We start from the raw sequence: 17,988 nt of genomic DNA, 5'->3' as shown, positions 1-17,988 counted from the left end.
GTTACAATGATATTTTTAAGCAAAATTCTAATGGAAGACATATATTAAATCATTTTTTGATATATTCAGGTCCTGTGATCCGAATTTGCTTAAAAGAAATTTTCTTATGGATCGATCCTTATAAAATTTGTGAATTTAGCTTATATAGGATTTTTTATGTCTAATTTCAAGGCTGTACTCACATTTTTAAAACAGTTGTGGTGGTTAAAGTTGTTTTTTGGGCGGCCCCTTGTATTTGGGCTATACGAAAATGTGGATCGATATTGCCCATTTTCAATACCCAACAAAATATTTGAAAATTTAAAAAGTTCCTTTTCAAAAACGAAAATGTTATAAAAAACGTATAATGTGATAAAAAAAAATGCCAAAAAATATTTTAAGACGCTAAAAAGGAGCTAGATTACCTTTTTGGGTACTAAATAAGTTTATAAGGTGCTAAATCTAGCATTAAAAGTGCTAAATTAGCAACACCGTTTCTTGCTATTGAGATAAGAAAATTTTAAGTATAAAATATAAATAAATTTAAACAGAACAAGTAAGTCTGGTATAATGGTATTTATTGAATTCCTAGAATACAGATTATATACATACATTCATATATAGCCACCTAAGGTTAATTATAATTTTTTCTAATTTTCAATTAATTTGGCAACGTTTTCTATAAAGTCTAAGGATTTCAGAAAAAAATAGAATCCATTTTCATTCAATAAAAATATAATGTACATATCGAACTTAAAAAAAATTTCCTGGGATGGAATTAAAACCCCAGGAAATGAGATTTACACATGTGTAATTAAAAATAATTTTTAATTACTTTGCCGTGATATGATCCGTTATCCATTGCAAATAATATGAAATATTCGTATAACTAGTTGGTACTTCTTTAACACCGCACGCTTCCAAACCTAAACTAACAATACCAAACTGTATAAAACGTGGTGTATCATTGTAAAAATCGCGATATCCTAATGGTCCACCAGAGTCACCACGACAGGTATCTACCAAATCTTTGCCACCGGCACAAATTTGTCCCATTGTTATTGGCCATCGAAGGCGATGCATTTTTAACAATCTCTCGCACTCCGTGCGATCAACTTTGGAAACAACAGCGACTAACAAAACATCAGATGTAGTGCCTATTAAGTGAGAACATATATTTTTAATTAGAGACTAAAATTAAAAAATATATATATAAAATTTACACTAACCATTCTCTGTTGTACCCCAACCAGAGATGACATACTGACTGTATTCCTTATTACGTAAATTGTCATATATTGGCAAACAAATGGGTTTTATATGACCTGAAATTAGAGTCAAATTATTTAAAGTTTTAGTTTTAAATTGTAAATTATTAACTTACGTTGAAATGTAATTTTTCTTTTCAAACGTAGCAAAGCTATGTCATGATAAAGGCTCTTAGAGTATTTCTCATGAATTATTATTTCTTCTATTCCAACATCCTCTACAGGTGGAGCACATATATCTTTTCGTGGTGTTTTAATACAATCCCTTTCTGTGCTTATTTTATGTTCTCCCAAACGTACTGCATCACTGTTTAAAATTTAAGCAAACATATGATTTAAGTTAAAAAAAAATTATTGATTAAATTTAAAAAGAAAGACAGGGGACACTCAATGGAGAATATTTGTGTTATTGTTACTTGAGTATAAACATTAACTATTTTAAAAACTTACAGTAAATGTTCCAATTTATAAACACAATGGGCTGCCGTTAAAATATATTCTATTGGAAATTAAAAAAAGCAATCAGTTTAAATTTGTGTAAAATATTTACAAAATATCCATTAACTTACGATCACTTATTATTGTGCCACCACATTTAAAGGGTTGACGTTCATCATTATATTTTAGTAAAGCCATCCATGGATAACCAAATAATGCTGCTTGATGACCATTCGAAACTTTATCCACACTATAAATACCACAAGAAGTTTCTTTCAATATGTTCAATCCATCAACATTCAACTGAATTTCCGATTCGCTACAGCAAACTAAAGTCTTACAAAGTTATGAAAAAAAAAATTGAACAATAGACCAATTAATATCAAATATTAATGTTCAGTTGATTTCAGTTAAACTTAACAAGTTGATTTTTTTCAAAAATTTTGTAATTTATTATTTAAACTTGAAATTTTTTTAAAAATTAGCAAGATAAAAGGTGGACTTGGCTCCTGAATTGATCACTGTATTGGATTAATTGAAATGTCCTTTTTGAGGAGATCGTTTCAATCATATATATATATATGTATATTTATGTATATATAAAAATGAATGTGTGTTTGTTTGAACAGCGTATTCCTTTACGTCTGGAATAGGCAATAGGCTACTATTTATTTTGAAATTTCAAATGGGCGAGGAGCCACGCCCATATTAAGAAAATATAAAATCCTTATATTTGGGATAATATAACTGTTAGAACCCTCAAACTTTGTCGGGGCCACTTTAGTGGCAATATGGTTATTTAGGATAAAGAGGTGGGCGGCCTAGCATGAGACAAAAATTCGTTTATCTTGGAAACTGTTACAGTAAGAATCTTACAATTTTGCACGAATAACTCTAACATCCATGAAAACATTTTGTGTAGTAAATTGGAGAACTACCCATGAGGGAAGCAGCACCTCCCATGGTAATTAAATACAAAAATTCGTTTATCTGGGAAATTAATAGAAATAAATTCTTAAAATTTTGCACGAAGAAATATAATATTCATTTGAACATTTTATAAAAAAAATAGCGGACTTTCATCTGGGGGGACATATGAATAAAATAAAAAAAAATCGTATATCTGACAAACTATTAGAGCTAGAATATTTAAATTTTACTTGGAAAACTTTAACAGCCATCTCAACATTTAGAGTATAACGGGCGGACTTTCAATGGGGTACTTGGTACATCCCATATGAATTAAATACAAAATTTCGTTTAACTGGGAAACTAATAGAACAAGATTCTTCAAGTATCGCACAAATTACTTTAATATTCATCTGAAAATTTTTGGGGACAAAAGGGCGGACCATCATCTGGCAACTTGAAACCCCCCATATATTAAATAGAAAAATTCGTATATCTAAGCAACTATTAGAGCTAAAATCTTCAAATAAACCTTTAAGAAAAATTGCATAATTTAATAACTAAATAAATATATATTTTTTATTATTATGTATTTAATTTCGATTGGGACAGCACACCGGGTATTAGCTAGTATATAATATAACGAAAATGTCAACTATTCTATATATTATGTATATATGTATATAAATGAAGAGAGATTGAAGTTTAAAGAAATGAGACCGGCATTTTAATTTGATAATAGAACATATTTTAAATTGAGAATACTGAGAGCAGCTTTCAAATTTATTATATTTTAAATAAAAATAAACAAATAAAAACCACATTATTATTCTCAACTCGATTTAATCAATTAGAAAACACTCTATTCACAATTTAAACATTCTACTTACTTCATTTTTCATAGTACCACATTTCGATGCTAATAATAAGTCTCTTTCTGAATCTGTCGGTTTACCGCCTCCACTAGTAAGAATTTTATTTAAAAGTTCGTATGTTTTTCTACATGATTTTATAGGTACACAGCGGCCAGTTTGTTTATTTGCCATTTGACAGTCTTTATCATATTCTAAACAATTAAATAATTTAAATCAATGAATCATCACACTTAAAACTGTAGAAATAAAAAACTAAAATCACTCACGACCATGTGTAGTTGCTAATGATACTAGAGAAAAAACAAATAATAACCAAAACATTATTATTTAAAAAAAAATAATTTTATTTTAAACGAATCTTGTTCAAGCCTTCGACTATAAATAAAGAACTGATATTGAAATTTGTTCGGATACTAATTTTATATATAAATATACAATAAATTTGCACAAAAGCAGACACAAACAGACGCTTAAGAAAATTGTTAACAACAAGTTATAAAATATTGAACACATTAAAAAAGTAATACTCATTTATTGTGATGACTCTTTTTTAAATCATTTACTTTTTTTAAAATTTTAATCCCGTATAGGGATTCCCAATACACTCCCTTTCATATTGGGAGAATTGTAAATAATAAAAAAACTATGAGTACAACTATTTAACATTCAAATGTATCAATTAAGTTTTTAAAAATGTATACATACTTAGATAAATAAAATATTATTTATTAATGTATTAAAAAAAACTGTGTAGTATATTCTAGCTAAAACGCAAAATATAGTTTAAAGAAGGAATTAAAGCTACCACCTTCGGTCTAACAGGCAATTCATAATAAAAATCTGACTACTACTAGCTGCTGCTATATTTCCCTTATGAGAATTTTCTCACAAAATAGTTAGCAGTTCGTTTTTCATTATGAATAAGTCCTTAGAACACTAAACACTTAATAATACTTATAGAAGTTAATTAGTGTTTTTTGTTTTACTTGTTAGAAGCATTTAAAAAAAATGAACAAAGTCACTTCTAAAATTGGAAGCATTATATTTTTAACATTGCAAATTATAAATTATTATAAATTGCAAAAAGTAGTAAAGGCTTTGTTTTAATTATAACAGATCTTTAGATTTAGTATTTCTTTTACAAAATATTAACATAATTCGTAAAAAAACATATTAAGGTGTCATTCGAATTAAATCGCCAATAAGCAGGGCAAGGATTTCTATGCAAATGCATGTTTGTAGTCAGTAACTCAAAATAACTTGTTACTAGTTTTCTTTGAGAATCAAAGAGTTTGCTTCAAAATGACATCGATTAGTTGTTACATATTTTGTTATAAATTCATAAATTGTATATTATGCATTTAGTTGCATCATTCTCGAGTTCGTGGTTCCGTTAAAGTGTTATTATAGTACATAAGGCAGTCCTTACAAACAAAATTATAATTTTCCACTAATTTAACTTCAATTCTGTTAATTTTTTTCTCAAATATTACAAATTATTTATTTTAATATGAAATCCTCTTCTATATAAAGAAATTAAGTTTATTAAATTTATGGTTTTGAGATTTATCAACGAGTTCCAATGAACTAGTGTATAACTATGTATTGCTAAAGAACTTACTATAAATTTTCTAAAAACTGTTCCTCAAAACTGGATGTAGAAGTAAAGGCGATATCATTATTTTCAAGATTTCTTTCCAATGAACTAGTGTATAACTATGTATTGCTAAAGAACTTACTATAAATTTTCTAGAAACTGTTCCTCAAAACTGGATGTAGAAGTAAAGGCGATATCATTATTTTCAAGATTTCTTTTCAGAAATCTGAAATGATTCTGCATGAACCCATTCTAAGAAGTAGATTAATCAGAACAACTTATTACTATGTTTCTGCTGTATTGTTATAAAAATCATCCAATAAATATTGCTTATTATAAAAAAGTAATTATAAAAATAATACAGAAAGTAAATTTATTATAAAAATATTGAAATTTGTATAAGATATACAGTAATTTTATTGTTTAACAATAAGTTTTTGTTAATCGGTTAATTGCTATAAATTATTCGTTTTATTTGTTATTTAAAAATTACCAATTTTCATTTATTCGAGCGATTAATCGTCAAAAATTGATCCATTAACCGATCGACGATTAATCGTTTGAATACCCTAGTACCTTCACAAAGAAATATTTTTTGTGCATATTTTTCATATTTTTAGTGGATATTTTCCCATTTTTAAGTGCATAGTATATGCGCATATTTTTATTTTTTTAGTGCATAAAAATCCTTGCCCTGCTAATACGCATATAATAAGGAGTTATCAATAATATTAAAATTATGACAAATTTTCAAGTCGATCACATAGCGGATGTAATCGATATCAATCTTCGATTTCATGCCGAAATATTAATGATAATCATGAGAATCTTAAAAAAATACCAATATTATTTAAACATGTTTAAATCCAACACAACTTTAATCGGGTTAATAACATTTGATTACATAAGTCATATTTTCATAAAGATGATGTTGAGTATATGACTAAAATAAAATGTCTTACCTTGTTAAAAATAAATAAATTTTGGTTTTTTATAGAAATTCTGCATCTTCAGCAGCAACATCTTGAGATTTCATCATAATTAAAATTTACTCCAAAATCATTTGTTGTATACACTGGTTATGGCGTAAATTACTGAATCTGGTAACTGGACTTCAATCCACTAAATTACTGAACATTAATACAATACCAAAGTATTGTACATTGTACAATACCTAAGATTTTTTACAATACAATTCCTAAGAATTTTTACAAAAATTTTTGTGAAATAACTTCCTTTTATAACTTTAGTTATAAAAGAAATTTATAAAATTCAAATATTATCTATTCGAATTTGTAGAAAATTTCAGAGATGTATTAAGATGTTGAGCTACAGTCTACCTAGCAATGAACGATAAGCGGGGATATAGAGATGAAGATACAATGCACATCTTTTGGATAATAACAATGTATTAATCGTAGAGCTTTTTATTTTATTTATTTATCGTACACTTATCATATTTTTTAGGGTCGCAATTTTCATAATTATGTAATGAAATTTTACACATAAGCATTTTAACTAACAGTTAATATAGATTTTCAATTATAAATTTATTTTTCGTTTATATTTATTTTAAGTTCATATTACTTTAAAATAATTTGCATTATTTAATAAAAATATGTATATTTATATGAATAAATAAAATTAAATAAACATATGGATTAAACACACAAAAAATTCATTTTTCTTTCACTTAATTTCGAATATAAAGCCTTAAAGTATGCTTTGGAATTTTAATTAAAATAAATTTAGCGCCATCTATTGTTTGAGCTTGATAAATATCAAAAATGGAAAAAATGAAGTTTTCCTACCTGGCAACACTTCCGCTAAAATTCAATGTCTTTAACAAAATTTGGTCTGGCAATGCTGTAGTTTTTTAAAGAAAACAGAGCATTGCCAGACCAAATTTGGTTAATGGCATTAATTTTTAGCGGAAATATTGCCAGGTTGAAAAACTAAATTTTTCACTTTTTGAAATACCTCTATTAAAAACAATAGATGGCGCTAAAATTATGCTAAATGAAAAAGCATACTTTCAGGTGCCATTTTTAATTAATACCTAAACCCAATTCAACTAATAAAAAACGTAGTTTGCAGAGCTTGTAAATCATTTAATACCTAATTAACATTAAAAGACATTTATAAAGTTTTACAAGTGTACAAATGTTAATATTTTTTATTTTATTTTGAATTTCTTTATTATTTTTCATTTTAATAATAATTTATATAATAATTTATAATTATAATAAGTATAAATATTATAACATATTTAATATTACAAGTTATTCATTTTCAGCGCATCTTCTTAAAAATATAAATTTAGGTAATAGGAAAATAAGAAACCAAATTACCAAAATTTTGAATTTACTCTTTAACAACAAAAAAGAATTGAACAAAATATGAATCAATTAAAATGAATTAAGAAGACAATAATTTCATTTTTTTTAATTCAAATTGAAAGAATTGACATTTAAATGAATTAAAAAATAGTGTTGCAATCAATCAAAATCCATAGTAGATCTAGAGGATATGAAAAAATGGAAAATTTTCCTAGGTACCCATACTGCAAAATCGCACACTTGTGGCCTTTTGGTCCCTTTGTGATCTTTCCTACTAAAATGTGGAAAACATAATTGTTTTTCATAAATATAATATACACCTTTGGCATATACATTTTTTACACTGATGTCATTTTCCTTAATACTTATAGGTATACAATATTTATCTTTTTCAATTTTAAAATTATAGCCATTTAAGATAGATGTGCCCATTGTTAGACCATGTACATTTTGGAAGCAAATATGGAATAACAAACAATGCAATTATAACATAAAACAAAAATTATAATAAATGGAGTTTTTGGAATCCTTCTGAACTAGTGTAGTAACAATCGATAAAAAGTGTCATAGAACAAGTTTCCTTAAAACTTTTGAGACGATTTTTAGAACCAAAACAATATTTCTAGAAACAGTTCCGGAAGTAATGGTGACATCAATAGTTCTAAGGCCTTTTTTCAAGAATCTGAAAAAAATTCTATTTTGGAACTAGTTGCTTTTAAAACAAGTTCTGAATTTTTATAATTTATTTTTATTAATACCTATTATTAGTGGCAATTAAGAAATAAATTTGTTTGAGCCTTTTTTTAAAGAATTTTATTGCGATTTTGTCGAAAAATGTATTTTATTTTACTCACAATTTAATTTCAATGTTTGTTTTCTTTATTCGAAAAACCTTAATAAGGGTTTGGGTCAAGTGATTAATTCCGAAAAAAAATTTGTAGAATTTTATAATATTTACACTCATAATTAGTGACAGATTTTGATGTTTCATAAACTAAAAGCCATATTTTTTGTTTTTGCTTCAAATTATAATTTTGATTACTGATGTAAATAATTTGTAACACTAATTAGCCAATGAAAAATATAATTTATAATATTTATAAAATATCAATATCAAATATTGCAGAAACTTATCTGATTATGAGCACATGTTTTTAGATTTTGTTATTACTCAGAGTAAATACGCCAACAAAAGTTTTAGTTTACAATCTTCTAAAACGCAATAGTTTTTATATTACCGTATATATTATTTTCCCGGATGAATATTGTAATACACAACAATATTAATAAATTTCATTATTTTGATACAGGTTTTAAGATACATTTTTATGTATTAATTTATTTAAATATTAGTATTATATTAATTTTTCACTACACGCTTTATTAGTTACAACAATATCTATTTTTTGAAACAGAGATGGAAAATTCAACGGTAAATATTTTTGTAAGTTGCACCTTTTTATTGAAAGTCGACATTATGTTTAAATGTCACATTTTTTTTTTTTTTTTGACCAACACTGACGATTAAGACAGCTGTAATAAATTGTTTACCTAAAAGCAACAGCTGTGCAACTGCAGGTTATTTCGAAAAAATCGCAATTGGCGTGTTTACAAGTGATTTTTAATATTGGAAGCATAAATTAAAATGAGTTTTTTACGAAGCGGGGGAAAGTGGTTAATAGCTGGTATATTACCTCTACACTCCGATGAACACGACAAAGTCTCCAAAGACACCAGAACATACAAATCATTTGTACAACGTCCGCCCTCAAATGAAACTGGTTGGGAAAGAGTTAAGGAAATATTTAAAGTAGAGTAAGTCTTTCAAAATGTCTTTACTTCAGTTGTACTGCAAGTAGTTTAAATTTACAGTGAATTTGGAGCAATTTCAGCAGAGTTAAATTCAATTTATCAAGCCGGTTTCTTGGGTTTCTTAGTAGGTGCAATCTATGGCGGTATTATACAATCACGTCAGGCCTACATGAATTTCATGGAAAATAATGAAGCAACCGCTTTCAAATCTCATTTAGATGCTAAAGTAAGCTATTATTGAATACGTGAAAATTTCAATTAATTTTTATTTTATCTATAGAGAAAACTACAAGATCAATTTACAATGAATTTCGCTAAAGGTGGTTTTAAATGGGGTTGGCGAGTTGCCTTATTTACTACTTCGTACTAGTAAGTTACAAATCAAATGTTATGTTAAAAAAAACATTTTTTGTAAATTTTCTCCTTCATTCTAGTGGTATTGTCACGTTGGTATCAGTTTACAGAGAAAAATCTTCCATTTATGAGTATTTGGCAGCTGGCACTTTATCGGGAGCTATGTACAAATTTAATATGGGTCTTAGAGGTATGACCGCTGGTGGCATTATAGGTGGAGTTTTAGGGGGCGCAGGTGGAGCCGTATCCCTGTTAATATTAAATTTATCGGGTACTTCTATGGAAGAGGTTCGCTATTGGCAATACAAATGGCGGGCAAACCGAGATGATGCAATTGCAGAATCTTATAAGGTGATACTTAATAACATTTATTTTTGTTAAAGATTTTATAAAAACTATTTTGATACATTTATTAGCTGGCTGCCGAACAAGATGAACCCACACCTGAACTTCTAAAAGCTCATGATGCTAAGGTTGGTGAAAAAATTACACTAGAAAATGTTAAATAAAAAGTTTATTGTTTGTAAGTTTTTTAGAATAATAAAGTAAAAAAAAGAAATTAATAATTTATAAAAAATTTTCATTATATGTATGTAATCAGATGTATGTACTTATGTATTTATTTCCGTAAACTGCAATCTGTGGGTATTTTCATCTTATTGGCAATAATAAATGGAAACACATTAACTCATATAAACAAAAGCTGATTTAATCGAAAATCATTAAAGAATTTTTTAATAAATTAATTTGGTATGAAAAAAGAATCCACAGTTTATTGAGGTTTGGTAAATTTCGTTCAAGAAATTTAGGAGAAAGCAAAAAATTTGTTTAAAAGCTATGTAAATTAAATTTGTAATTGTTTTTTTATATATTATTTTAAAACAAAAATCTATTATATTAACGGTTTTCAACATTTAAACAAATTTTCGATCATTTGAAAAAATAATAGAAATTAGAATACACAATATTATACTATATTTATATTTAAAAAAATTTATTATAAAGATTAAAATAAATATCCAATTTAGATTTTTAATAAAAAAAATAAAAATATGAAAACAAGTCGATAAATTTTCTTAAAAAAATAATGCACACAAAATAATTAAATACAAACACAAAAATACTTCAATTTTAAGGCTAAGAAAAGCATTCAGAAAAATAAATAGCAGTAAGCAGTCTAAATATGCAAAGAAATTAAATAGAAAATTTCTTTCTATTGATATTTTACAATACCATATTGAGAACATAAAATAAAAAGAAAAACTAAAGACTTCTAATTATTCAAATACTAAATTAAATTTATGTTGATTGTTCTTGGGGTTTAGTTAATCGCTTAGCACCACGATTGGGTGGACCTTTTGGTTTGGCAAAAGCCGGTCGGTGAAGCATTTTCTTTGGATGTAATTCATCTTGAAGAAAATCTTCGGTTAGTTCAGAACCAGAGTCTATTTCCAGCTAAAAATAGAAAATATAAATATCATATTGGTATTCCATTTACTAACAGTCAATCATTAGCTTTTGTTGTTTTAATTTACCTTCTTAGCTATTTCTACGCCAAACGAGTGCAAGGTTTCCAAAAATGGCTGTTTACAGCTAGAATACATCATTCGTTCTCTTACGGAACAGTTGTAACCGGGCATTGAGTAAATGAAGACAAAGGATTCTAAATAATCACCCTCATGAGTATGTTTAAACAAATACAAATGATAACGAGCATGATCATCGGGTATTTGTTTGGGAAGATCTGATAACGGTACAACCGCAGCATGTGAAACATGTATCTGTTCGGCTTCTAGATCAATGCGAAATTGTAAATAGTCATATGATCCTCTTAATAAATCAAGAACAGCTTGTTTTGTAGCATCCGATAGAGGACATGAAATACCACCAAGTGTTTGATGGCGTGTGTCGGTATTTATTTCAGTATTTACTTCAGTTTTTCGCAATTCAGCCATCTCTTCTTCACGTGTAGTTAAGGGAGCTGGAGCAGCAAAGGCTTTTTTATGCTTTTGATAACCCTCCAACGTGGTTTCATCCTTTGAAGTGGCATGTATCTCTTCAGTGATATGAGCAGACCCGAATTCTTGTTTGAGCGTAGCTTTAGTGGAAGCATAAACCATTTTCTGGCGTATGGAAGCGGTGTCAGGTACCCAACTTAGCAAGAGCCAGGCATAGCCTAAAGATGTTTTACTATCTAAACGATATAAAATATAACACGGTACATTGTCCTCAATTAAGGGAGCAACAAGTTTATCAAAATCTTTTTCCCAGTCTTTTTTCACGTCCGCGGTTGTTGAGCAAGATAATTCCTCTATAAAAATTTAAAATTCAAGTGCAAAACTAACAAATACCAATATTATACAGCTTAAATAATTTAAAACATTACCATTTTCAATAGATACTTTAATGACACGTAATTTTCCATTTTTAGCTTTTCCAAAGACTTTCAATAGTTTTTCGTTGGCTGCACACAAGAAAATTATACGGGGGGTCCATTAAGTAGGTATACTTTATCTTATTTGTTTTGAAAGTACTTACCTTTAATACCGGTTTGATGAGACATTTTCTATTAATGTATTTTTATTAAAATTTTTCTAATTAATAATTTTGCTTATTTTTATTTTTTTTTTTTTTTTTTTTTTTTTTTTTAACTTTGAAGTGTGTTGGCGGAGTTATTAAACTCACAAACTGCCAGGTTATCCCACAAAAATAAAAAAGTTATATCATTGAATCATCATAATCAAAAAAAATTCCAGAGTTTTAATGGTCTCCACCAGTTTATATTCGAGTTTAAATGGTCTCCACCAGGTTATATCGTGAGTATTCTATGGTCTCCACCAATAAAAAACATAACCTCACTCTGAGGTAAAACGAAAGCACACGTTTAATGAAGACAACGCATAACTAAGAACAGTTATACGAAGTAGTGCATTAAATCAGTGCGGGGTGAGAAGTAATTCTGTCGAAAGCCCAGCAACAAGCACAAGCCTGACCGTCCTTAAAAAATAAAAACGATGACGCGAGAGTTGTTCCCCAACTCAGACCTGAATTACAACTGCTTATTTTTATTAGTATACTTTTTATCTTTCGTTTTTTTGTGCTATTTTGGCATAAAATTGTATTTATTACTCACTCCACGGTTTAGTAGCGACAAAAACAATAAGAAAAATAAAAGAAAAATTTTGACAATCACAAGGCGAATTTACATAAGGTGGTGGCAGTTCGGCATCAATCATAGTATATTTTTCAAAAGGTACTGTTAACGGGACATCTTATTTTTTTGCTACTACACTTTTGATTTGTGTTCATGCATTTTGATGGCGTGCTGTTACTTTCAATTGTAGACATACTGTCAAATTCTATATCAAGATATAACAATATGGGGAAATAATTAAAATTAAATGAAACATGAATTATTTATGGGTTAATTAAATTTATAAAAGAAGCGAAAATTTCCAAATTAATACTACACTTCGTACATTTTAGCATTTGATAATTGAAGTTGGGGTTTTTAAAATTATTCTCCTGCGAAATTTCCTGAAACTATATTATTACTTTGTTCTACATTTTTATGCAAATTTGGATACCCTGGCATTTTGGTAGCGCACCTTGCAAATCTATTGATAATGCAGAAAAATGTTATAAAAAATATCTGGCATCACAGCATGTGTAAATTCAATCATAACAAATTTATTATTTAACAGCCTTGTTTTATTTACAAAATTATCAATAACATTTGTACTTTACGGAGATGAGTTTCAGACAGAGTTATAAACTAATCACAAAGCAAGCCATTCGATGGTTTCCCGGCCATATGGGTAAGGGCTTAAAGCAAATGCAACAGAAGTTAAAGTCGGTGGATTGTATTTTGGAAGTACATGATGCACGAATTCCGTTTTCCGGTAGAAATCCAGAATTTCAACAAACAATAGCAGGCGGCGTGAAGCCTCATATATTGGTTCTAAACAAGAAGGATTTAATATCCCCAAAAGATCAAAAGTATATAAGCAGAGCACTTAAGGAACAAGAGCGTTTGGAACATGTAATATTCACAAACTGCAAAGATCATCAATGTAACGGCATGCGTAAATTGATGCCTTTAGCTAATGAATTAATCTCAAATTCCGGACGATATAATAGAGAAGGTGAGAAAGATTACTGTGTAATGGTAATTGGGGTCCCAAACGTGGGCAAGAGTTCTTTACTTAATGTTATGCGAAATCGTTATCTGAAGAAAAAAGCTGTAGCCCAAGTGGGTGGTATAGCAGGAATTACACGCTCAGTTATGGAAAAAATCAAAATAAGTGAAGATCCTTTAATGTACATGATTGACACACCTGGAATTTTGGAACCTCGCATCAGCAGTGATGAAATGGGTATGAAATTAGCTCTGGTAGGTTGTTTGCCGGATCATTTGGTAGGTGAAGACCTAATTGCTGATTACTTACTATATTGGCTGAACCGACATGAACGCTACGAATATGTTCCACTAATGGGTTTAGAAAAACCTACAGACAATATATCGGAAGTTCTGGTATCATGTGCCAATAAAATGGGTGTTCAAAGAAAAGTTAAAAGAAGTGATGGACAAATATTAGTTATGCCCGATATTTTGAACTCTGCCAGACATTTTATTAAGCTTTTTAGAACGAAGGCATTAGGTGCCTGTAATTTAGATAAGGAAATATATTAAAAAATTACATGCCACTTGTTTTGTTTATTTTTTTTTATTAAAATAAGAAATTAAAAGAAAAATATACATACATGTGTATGTACATTTTTTATACACCAGGTTGTATCATAGGTACGTCGATGGCAATATTACCAACTCCTGGTACTGGTATGGAATATGAAACTGCATTGCTGTCGACACTATTTCCACTTTCGTTCAAATCCTGTTGCATTGTGATATCTACCGTATCCGCAGCCGCGTCCGTTAAAGCAGGACCGCTAGATAACCCCATACTTCCGTCAGCATTCAAGATTCTCAATTCGTCAGGCACACCTAGTAGACGGTCATTTATGTTTCGTTGGTAAATAGAGCGTTTCTCATAGAAATCGATAATAAATTCGGGGTTTTTTTGTTTTAACTCTGAACCGGCTACTAGATCGAATTCATCACAAAACTGCCATTTCACCAAATAGAAAATGTCCCCTTTTGTGTCTGTGGCTCCCACAATTTGTTCTATGGGTAAGCCCCGTTCATAGCCACGGGGTTTTTGTATCTCCTCTACCTTGGGCTTCTTTTCACCGCGTTTCTTAGATTTTGCTCTTGATTCTTCGAATTTCTGCATTAGTTTTGGACAGTCACAGTTCTCTTCCGGCTCCCAAGTATTGTCCGAGTTGGGATAACCGCGCCATTTTATAAAATATTCAACTTTACCCTCCGGCGTAATTCTTTTATCGACGATTTTTTCCACAACAAAGCCAGTTTCTTTTGGTGTGCTCTTCACCATTTTTTTATAATCGGATTTAAAAATTTTTGAAACTTTTCTCAACAAATGCCGTGCAAAAATAATTTTTGTGTACAAGTAAATGTCACAAAAAATGGTGGAATTATTATTGGATGATGCGGTACTGTATAAACACAAACATTTATTTACATTTTAAAAATGGTGTTGCCAGACGAAGGTTATATTCTCCCATTTTAATTAGGAAATATATTCGGACCAAACACTAATACTTGCCTGTTAAAAATATTCTACCATACGTTAAAAAAATTTAACAAATTTTAAAGTTTCTGGTTCTTTTGGTTACTACAAAAAAGATTTCGAGAAAAATGGCTTTTAATGTTACAGCAAAAAAAAAAAATAAAATAAATATCACACAGGAATTTAGCAAGTTTTGTAGACGCCAGTTTAAAAACTCCCAATTTTTAATTATACCAGTCTTGTAGTAAATGTATCTATGTATGTATATGAATTTAATAAATAAAGATCAGTTTTATTTACTTCTTATGATTTTTATAAAAAATTGAAACAATATTTTCCGCCGAGTTTTCCAAGAAAGACATCTGTAAATATAATAAGGAAAGTATCAACTATAATATAATATTAATTGTTTACTAATTAGTAAATATTTTGAATTTTATTGTTATACTAATAGTTTATGTTTATAAAAAACTACCTTTAAAAGTTCCATATTAAAAGGATGCTTAAAATGTTGCCATTCCTTTGCAAATGTAATATCGCTTTTAATAACACTTTCTTCTGTTACTTTAAAGCAATTACATTCAATTTTCGTATGTAGATAACAACAATCATTGTCCATATTTGATATATTTACCAATTCTTCTAAACGTTCCAATAGTCTCTCCTCGTCAGTTTCTAGATTTTTATCAACAAGTATTAATTCTTCAATCGAAAATGCAGTTACCAAATAGTATACAACAGTATCTTGGAAATCATTCACCGTGTTAAAAATGTTCATATATTTTAAAACATCCTCAAAAACTATAATTTTTTTACAGTAAGTGGAAATCTTAAAATTATTAATATCTTCCATCGAATTTACTAGTAAAACTTGGCTTATCATCTTTTTAGTAGAACAAAATTCATTTATAACATCTTCATTGGTGGTATCTTTAGAAATATTTGTTTGTAAGCGAAAACATTGAATATTCATAAAATTACATAAACCTTGCAGCATATTTAGGACATTTGCATTTTTCGCAATAATAATGCAATTTTGAGGCTTCAACTTTGTTAGGTCTGATAAAAAATACTGAACAAATTCCAATTTACCCGAATCGAAAGGACCCATTTCGGACCAATCCGGTAGAGTGGGTTGTAGATGACGCATTAATTCATTTGTACTAGAATTATTATTGATAAAGGAAGGATGATTACAAATGTGTTTTAAAATATTAAATATATCAAGCGATTTGATATTTTCCAATGTTAATTTTGGTTTTACTGATGAATAGTACTCGAATGCTTTTAGGAAAAGGAATTGTTGCAACTCTGAAGCTCTTATAAAACATAGGAGTTCTTTACATGAATCATTATTTCCATAAGTCCGCAATGAAGATTCGTTGTAGCATTTGGAAACGCTCGGCTTTTGATAATCATTCTTTTCCCAATCAGATTTATCATTTTCTTTAAATTGTACACTTGATGGTACTTCTGGGGGTCTTAATGTTAAAATGGGTTTAAATTTAAAACCTCCTTTGGGTTTTTTTGCATCCTCAGCCAAATCTTCTGGAGAAATCCATTCTTCCTCACCCCAGTTGCGATTACGAACCTGTCTCTTACGGAGTTCCAGCAATTCATCTTCTCCCTTGATTTCATTTTGTATTTCAATTTCTTTACCTCCTATAACCATCTGAAAATCTGGAGCTATATCACTTCTATTAAATTTTGTTGAACAACCCATATATTTCCCAGTTTCATCTCTTAAAATAGCTTTAGTTGTTAAATTACTGACCTCCAGCGTTCCATCCCCCTTCCAAGTTTTATGTTTCTTATTAGATATATCGCGCCACACTATATTAAAAATTCGTTTGTTTTCATTATTGTTCGTTTTAATTTCACCATTATGATTTCCAGAACCCCAATTGTATTTTTCGTCCTCGGGATCTGAACTATGACCAGCGTCTTTACAATCATTACCATGATCTTTAGAACTACAAAAACGTTTTGCTTTTTTTAACTCCGATGGTGCCTTGGAACGTCTCATGTTTTAATTGCATCTATCTTTTATTGAATATATTTCAAACAGCCGCAATTTTCATTGTTTATTATTTCACAGTACCTTGCCAAGTTCTCTTTTGTTTTTTTAAGTTGTCAAGACCAGCTGTCTTAACAATAGGTGCGTTTGCGTCACCAAAATATTATTTTTGTTTTTAATAGTTAATCAAATACGCAATCATTTAAATGGGTTCGATGTTCCAACTTAGTTTATGAAGTACGATTGGGGCTCTCTGAACCAACGCGGGATAGCCCGAGAATTTCAGTCCTTAAGTAATCGCCAAACAAACTTTAAGAGTAAAAAAGATTCCAGATATCTTTAAGAAAAAATCACTTTTAAAAAAACGCGACATCGACAATGTTTATTACGATTTTTCACAACAAAGAAAATCAGTTGAAATCTAATTTATATTAGGGTTCTATAAATCGACTTTCAAATAATCGAACAATTGACCTTTTGTTGAAAAAAGTCGGAAAGTCGAAGTCGACTATATTGTTCCAAAGAAGTCGATAACGCGACTATCGTCTGTGAAAAAAGTCGAAAAGTCGATTTTGTTAATAAAAGTCGAAAAGTCGGAAAAAGCCGAAAACTCGAAAATTGTAGAAACAAGTCAAAAAATAATCGTTAATTTTAAAAAAAGTGGAAAAGAGTCAAAAACTCTAAAATAGTCGGAAAAACTCGAAAAAAAATAGTCGGAAAAAGTCGAAAATAATCAAAAAGTCGAAAAA

General features: G+C 28.9%; 6 protein-coding genes across 9 annotated transcripts; 2 read left to right on the top strand and 4 right to left on the bottom strand.

Moving 5' to 3' along the window:
- Positions 1-540: 540 nt before the first annotated feature.
- LOC111676148 (serine protease grass) lies at positions 541-3,874 on the bottom strand. Of its 2 annotated transcripts, XM_046948176.1 has the most exons (7): positions 3,736-3,874; positions 3,485-3,660; positions 1,817-2,021; positions 1,698-1,746; positions 1,364-1,554; positions 1,209-1,304; positions 541-1,136 (listed from the first exon to the last, which is right to left on the bottom strand). In XM_046948176.1, exons 1-7 carry the CDS (start codon positions 3,788-3,790, stop codon positions 811-813), a joined length of 1,098 nt encoding a protein of 365 aa, XP_046804132.1. In that variant the 5' UTR covers positions 3,791-3,874; the 3' UTR covers positions 541-810. The 2 variants fall into 2 exon arrangements, with proteins under 2 accessions (XP_046804132.1, XP_023292812.2); XM_023437044.2 differs by lacking the exon at positions 3,736-3,874 and having other exon boundaries at positions 1,817-1,935; positions 3,485-3,619.
- Positions 3,875-8,974: 5,100 nt separating this feature from the next.
- LOC111676097 (RPII140-upstream gene protein) lies at positions 8,975-10,514 on the top strand. 2 transcript variants are annotated; one of them, XM_046950436.1, is made up of 6 exons: positions 8,975-9,220; positions 9,278-9,443; positions 9,498-9,586; positions 9,652-9,922; positions 9,988-10,094; positions 10,173-10,514. In XM_046950436.1, exons 1-5 carry the CDS (start codon positions 9,051-9,053, stop codon positions 10,078-10,080), a joined length of 789 nt encoding a protein of 262 aa, XP_046806392.1. In that variant the 5' UTR covers positions 8,975-9,050; the 3' UTR covers positions 10,081-10,094; positions 10,173-10,514. The 2 variants fall into 2 exon arrangements, with proteins under 2 accessions (XP_046806392.1, XP_023292753.2); XM_023436985.2 differs by lacking the exon at positions 10,173-10,514 and having other exon boundaries at positions 9,988-10,137.
- Positions 10,515-10,609: 95 nt separating this feature from the next.
- Positions 10,610-12,398, bottom strand: LOC111676094 (twinfilin). Its single transcript, XM_023436982.2, has 4 exons — positions 12,110-12,398; positions 11,958-12,035; positions 11,107-11,882; positions 10,610-11,026 (listed from the first exon to the last, which is right to left on the bottom strand). Exons 1-4 carry the CDS (start codon positions 12,132-12,134, stop codon positions 10,871-10,873), a joined length of 1,035 nt encoding a protein of 344 aa, XP_023292750.2. The 5' UTR covers positions 12,135-12,398; the 3' UTR covers positions 10,610-10,870.
- A 214-nt stretch (positions 12,399-12,612) lies between these two features.
- LOC111676081 (mitochondrial GTPase 1) lies at positions 12,613-14,272 on the top strand. The gene has a single exon (XM_023436966.2). It carries the CDS (start codon positions 13,323-13,325, stop codon positions 14,262-14,264), a length of 942 nt encoding a protein of 313 aa, XP_023292734.2. The 5' UTR covers positions 12,613-13,322; the 3' UTR covers positions 14,265-14,272.
- On the bottom strand, positions 14,153-15,139 carry LOC111676082 (chromobox protein homolog 3). Its single transcript, XM_023436967.2, has 2 exons — positions 14,336-15,139; positions 14,153-14,236 (listed from the first exon to the last, which is right to left on the bottom strand). Exon 1 carries the CDS (start codon positions 15,025-15,027, stop codon positions 14,353-14,355), a length of 675 nt encoding a protein of 224 aa, XP_023292735.1. The 5' UTR covers positions 15,028-15,139; the 3' UTR covers positions 14,153-14,236; positions 14,336-14,352.
- Positions 15,140-15,489: 350 nt separating this feature from the next.
- On the bottom strand, positions 15,490-17,470 carry LOC111676096. 2 transcript variants are annotated; one of them, XM_046949288.1, is made up of 2 exons: positions 15,857-17,470; positions 15,490-15,584 (listed from the first exon to the last, which is right to left on the bottom strand). In XM_046949288.1, exons 1-2 carry the CDS (start codon positions 17,246-17,248, stop codon positions 15,519-15,521), a joined length of 1,458 nt encoding a protein of 485 aa, XP_046805244.1. In that variant the 5' UTR covers positions 17,249-17,470; the 3' UTR covers positions 15,490-15,518. The 2 variants fall into 2 exon arrangements, with proteins under 2 accessions (XP_046805244.1, XP_023292752.2); XM_023436984.2 differs by having other exon boundaries at positions 15,698-17,467.
- Between the last annotated feature and the right edge of the window lie 518 nt (positions 17,471-17,988).

Source organism: Lucilia cuprina, chromosome 4, assembly GCF_022045245.1.
Source record: "Lucilia cuprina isolate Lc7/37 chromosome 4, ASM2204524v1, whole genome shotgun sequence".
NCBI classification, from domain to species: domain Eukaryota; kingdom Metazoa; phylum Arthropoda; class Insecta; order Diptera; family Calliphoridae; genus Lucilia; species Lucilia cuprina.
The sequence above is the reverse complement of the archived record's forward strand: the minus strand, read 5'-3'. Positions and strand labels throughout refer to the sequence as shown.

What these genes read in the sequence shown, in the direction of transcription:
- LOC111676148 (XM_046948176.1), bottom strand. Translation starts at nt 3,790, where the DNA reads ATGTTTTGGTTATTATTTGTTTTTTCTCTAGTATCATTAGCAACTACA. An exon ending in ATTAGCAACTACACATGGTC is followed by an intron (nt 3,661 to 3,735) that starts GTGAGTGATTTT and finishes TTAATTGTTTAG; the next exon opens with AATATGATAAAGACTGTCAA. An exon ending in TATAAATTGGAACATTTACT is followed by an intron (nt 1,555 to 1,697) that starts GTAAGTTTTTAA and finishes AATTTTAAACAG; the next exon opens with TGATGCAGTACGTTTGGGAG.
- LOC111676097 (XM_046950436.1), top strand. Translation starts at nt 9,051, where the DNA reads ATGAGTTTTTTACGAAGCGGGGGAAAGTGGTTAATAGCTGGTATATTA. An exon ending in AAGGAAATATTTAAAGTAGA is followed by an intron (nt 9,221 to 9,277) that starts GTAAGTCTTTCA and finishes TTAAATTTACAG; the next exon opens with TGAATTTGGAGCAATTTCAG. An exon ending in TTATTTACTACTTCGTACTA is followed by an intron (nt 9,587 to 9,651) that starts GTAAGTTACAAA and finishes CCTTCATTCTAG; the next exon opens with TGGTATTGTCACGTTGGTAT.
- LOC111676094 (XM_023436982.2), bottom strand. Translation starts at nt 12,134, where the DNA reads ATGTCTCATCAAACCGGTATTAAAG. An exon ending in TAAAGTATCTATTGAAAATG is followed by an intron (nt 11,883 to 11,957) that starts GTAATGTTTTAA and finishes AAATTTTTATAG; the next exon opens with AGGAATTATCTTGCTCAACA. An exon ending in GCGTAGAAATAGCTAAGAAG is followed by an intron (nt 11,027 to 11,106) that starts GTAAATTAAAAC and finishes TTCTATTTTTAG; the next exon opens with CTGGAAATAGACTCTGGTTC.
- LOC111676081 (XM_023436966.2), top strand. Translation starts at nt 13,323, where the DNA reads ATGAGTTTCAGACAGAGTTATAAACTAATCACAAAGCAAGCCATTCGA.
- LOC111676082 (XM_023436967.2), bottom strand. Translation starts at nt 15,027, where the DNA reads ATGGTGAAGAGCACACCAAAAGAAACTGGCTTTGTTGTGGAAAAAATC.
- LOC111676096 (XM_023436984.2), bottom strand. Translation starts at nt 17,248, where the DNA reads ATGAGACGTTCCAAGGCACCATCGGAGTTAAAAAAAGCAAAACGTTTT. An exon ending in TTAATATGGAACTTTTAAAG is followed by an intron (nt 15,585 to 15,697) that starts GTAGTTTTTTAT and finishes TTATATTTACAG; the next exon opens with ATGTCTTTCTTGGAAAACTC.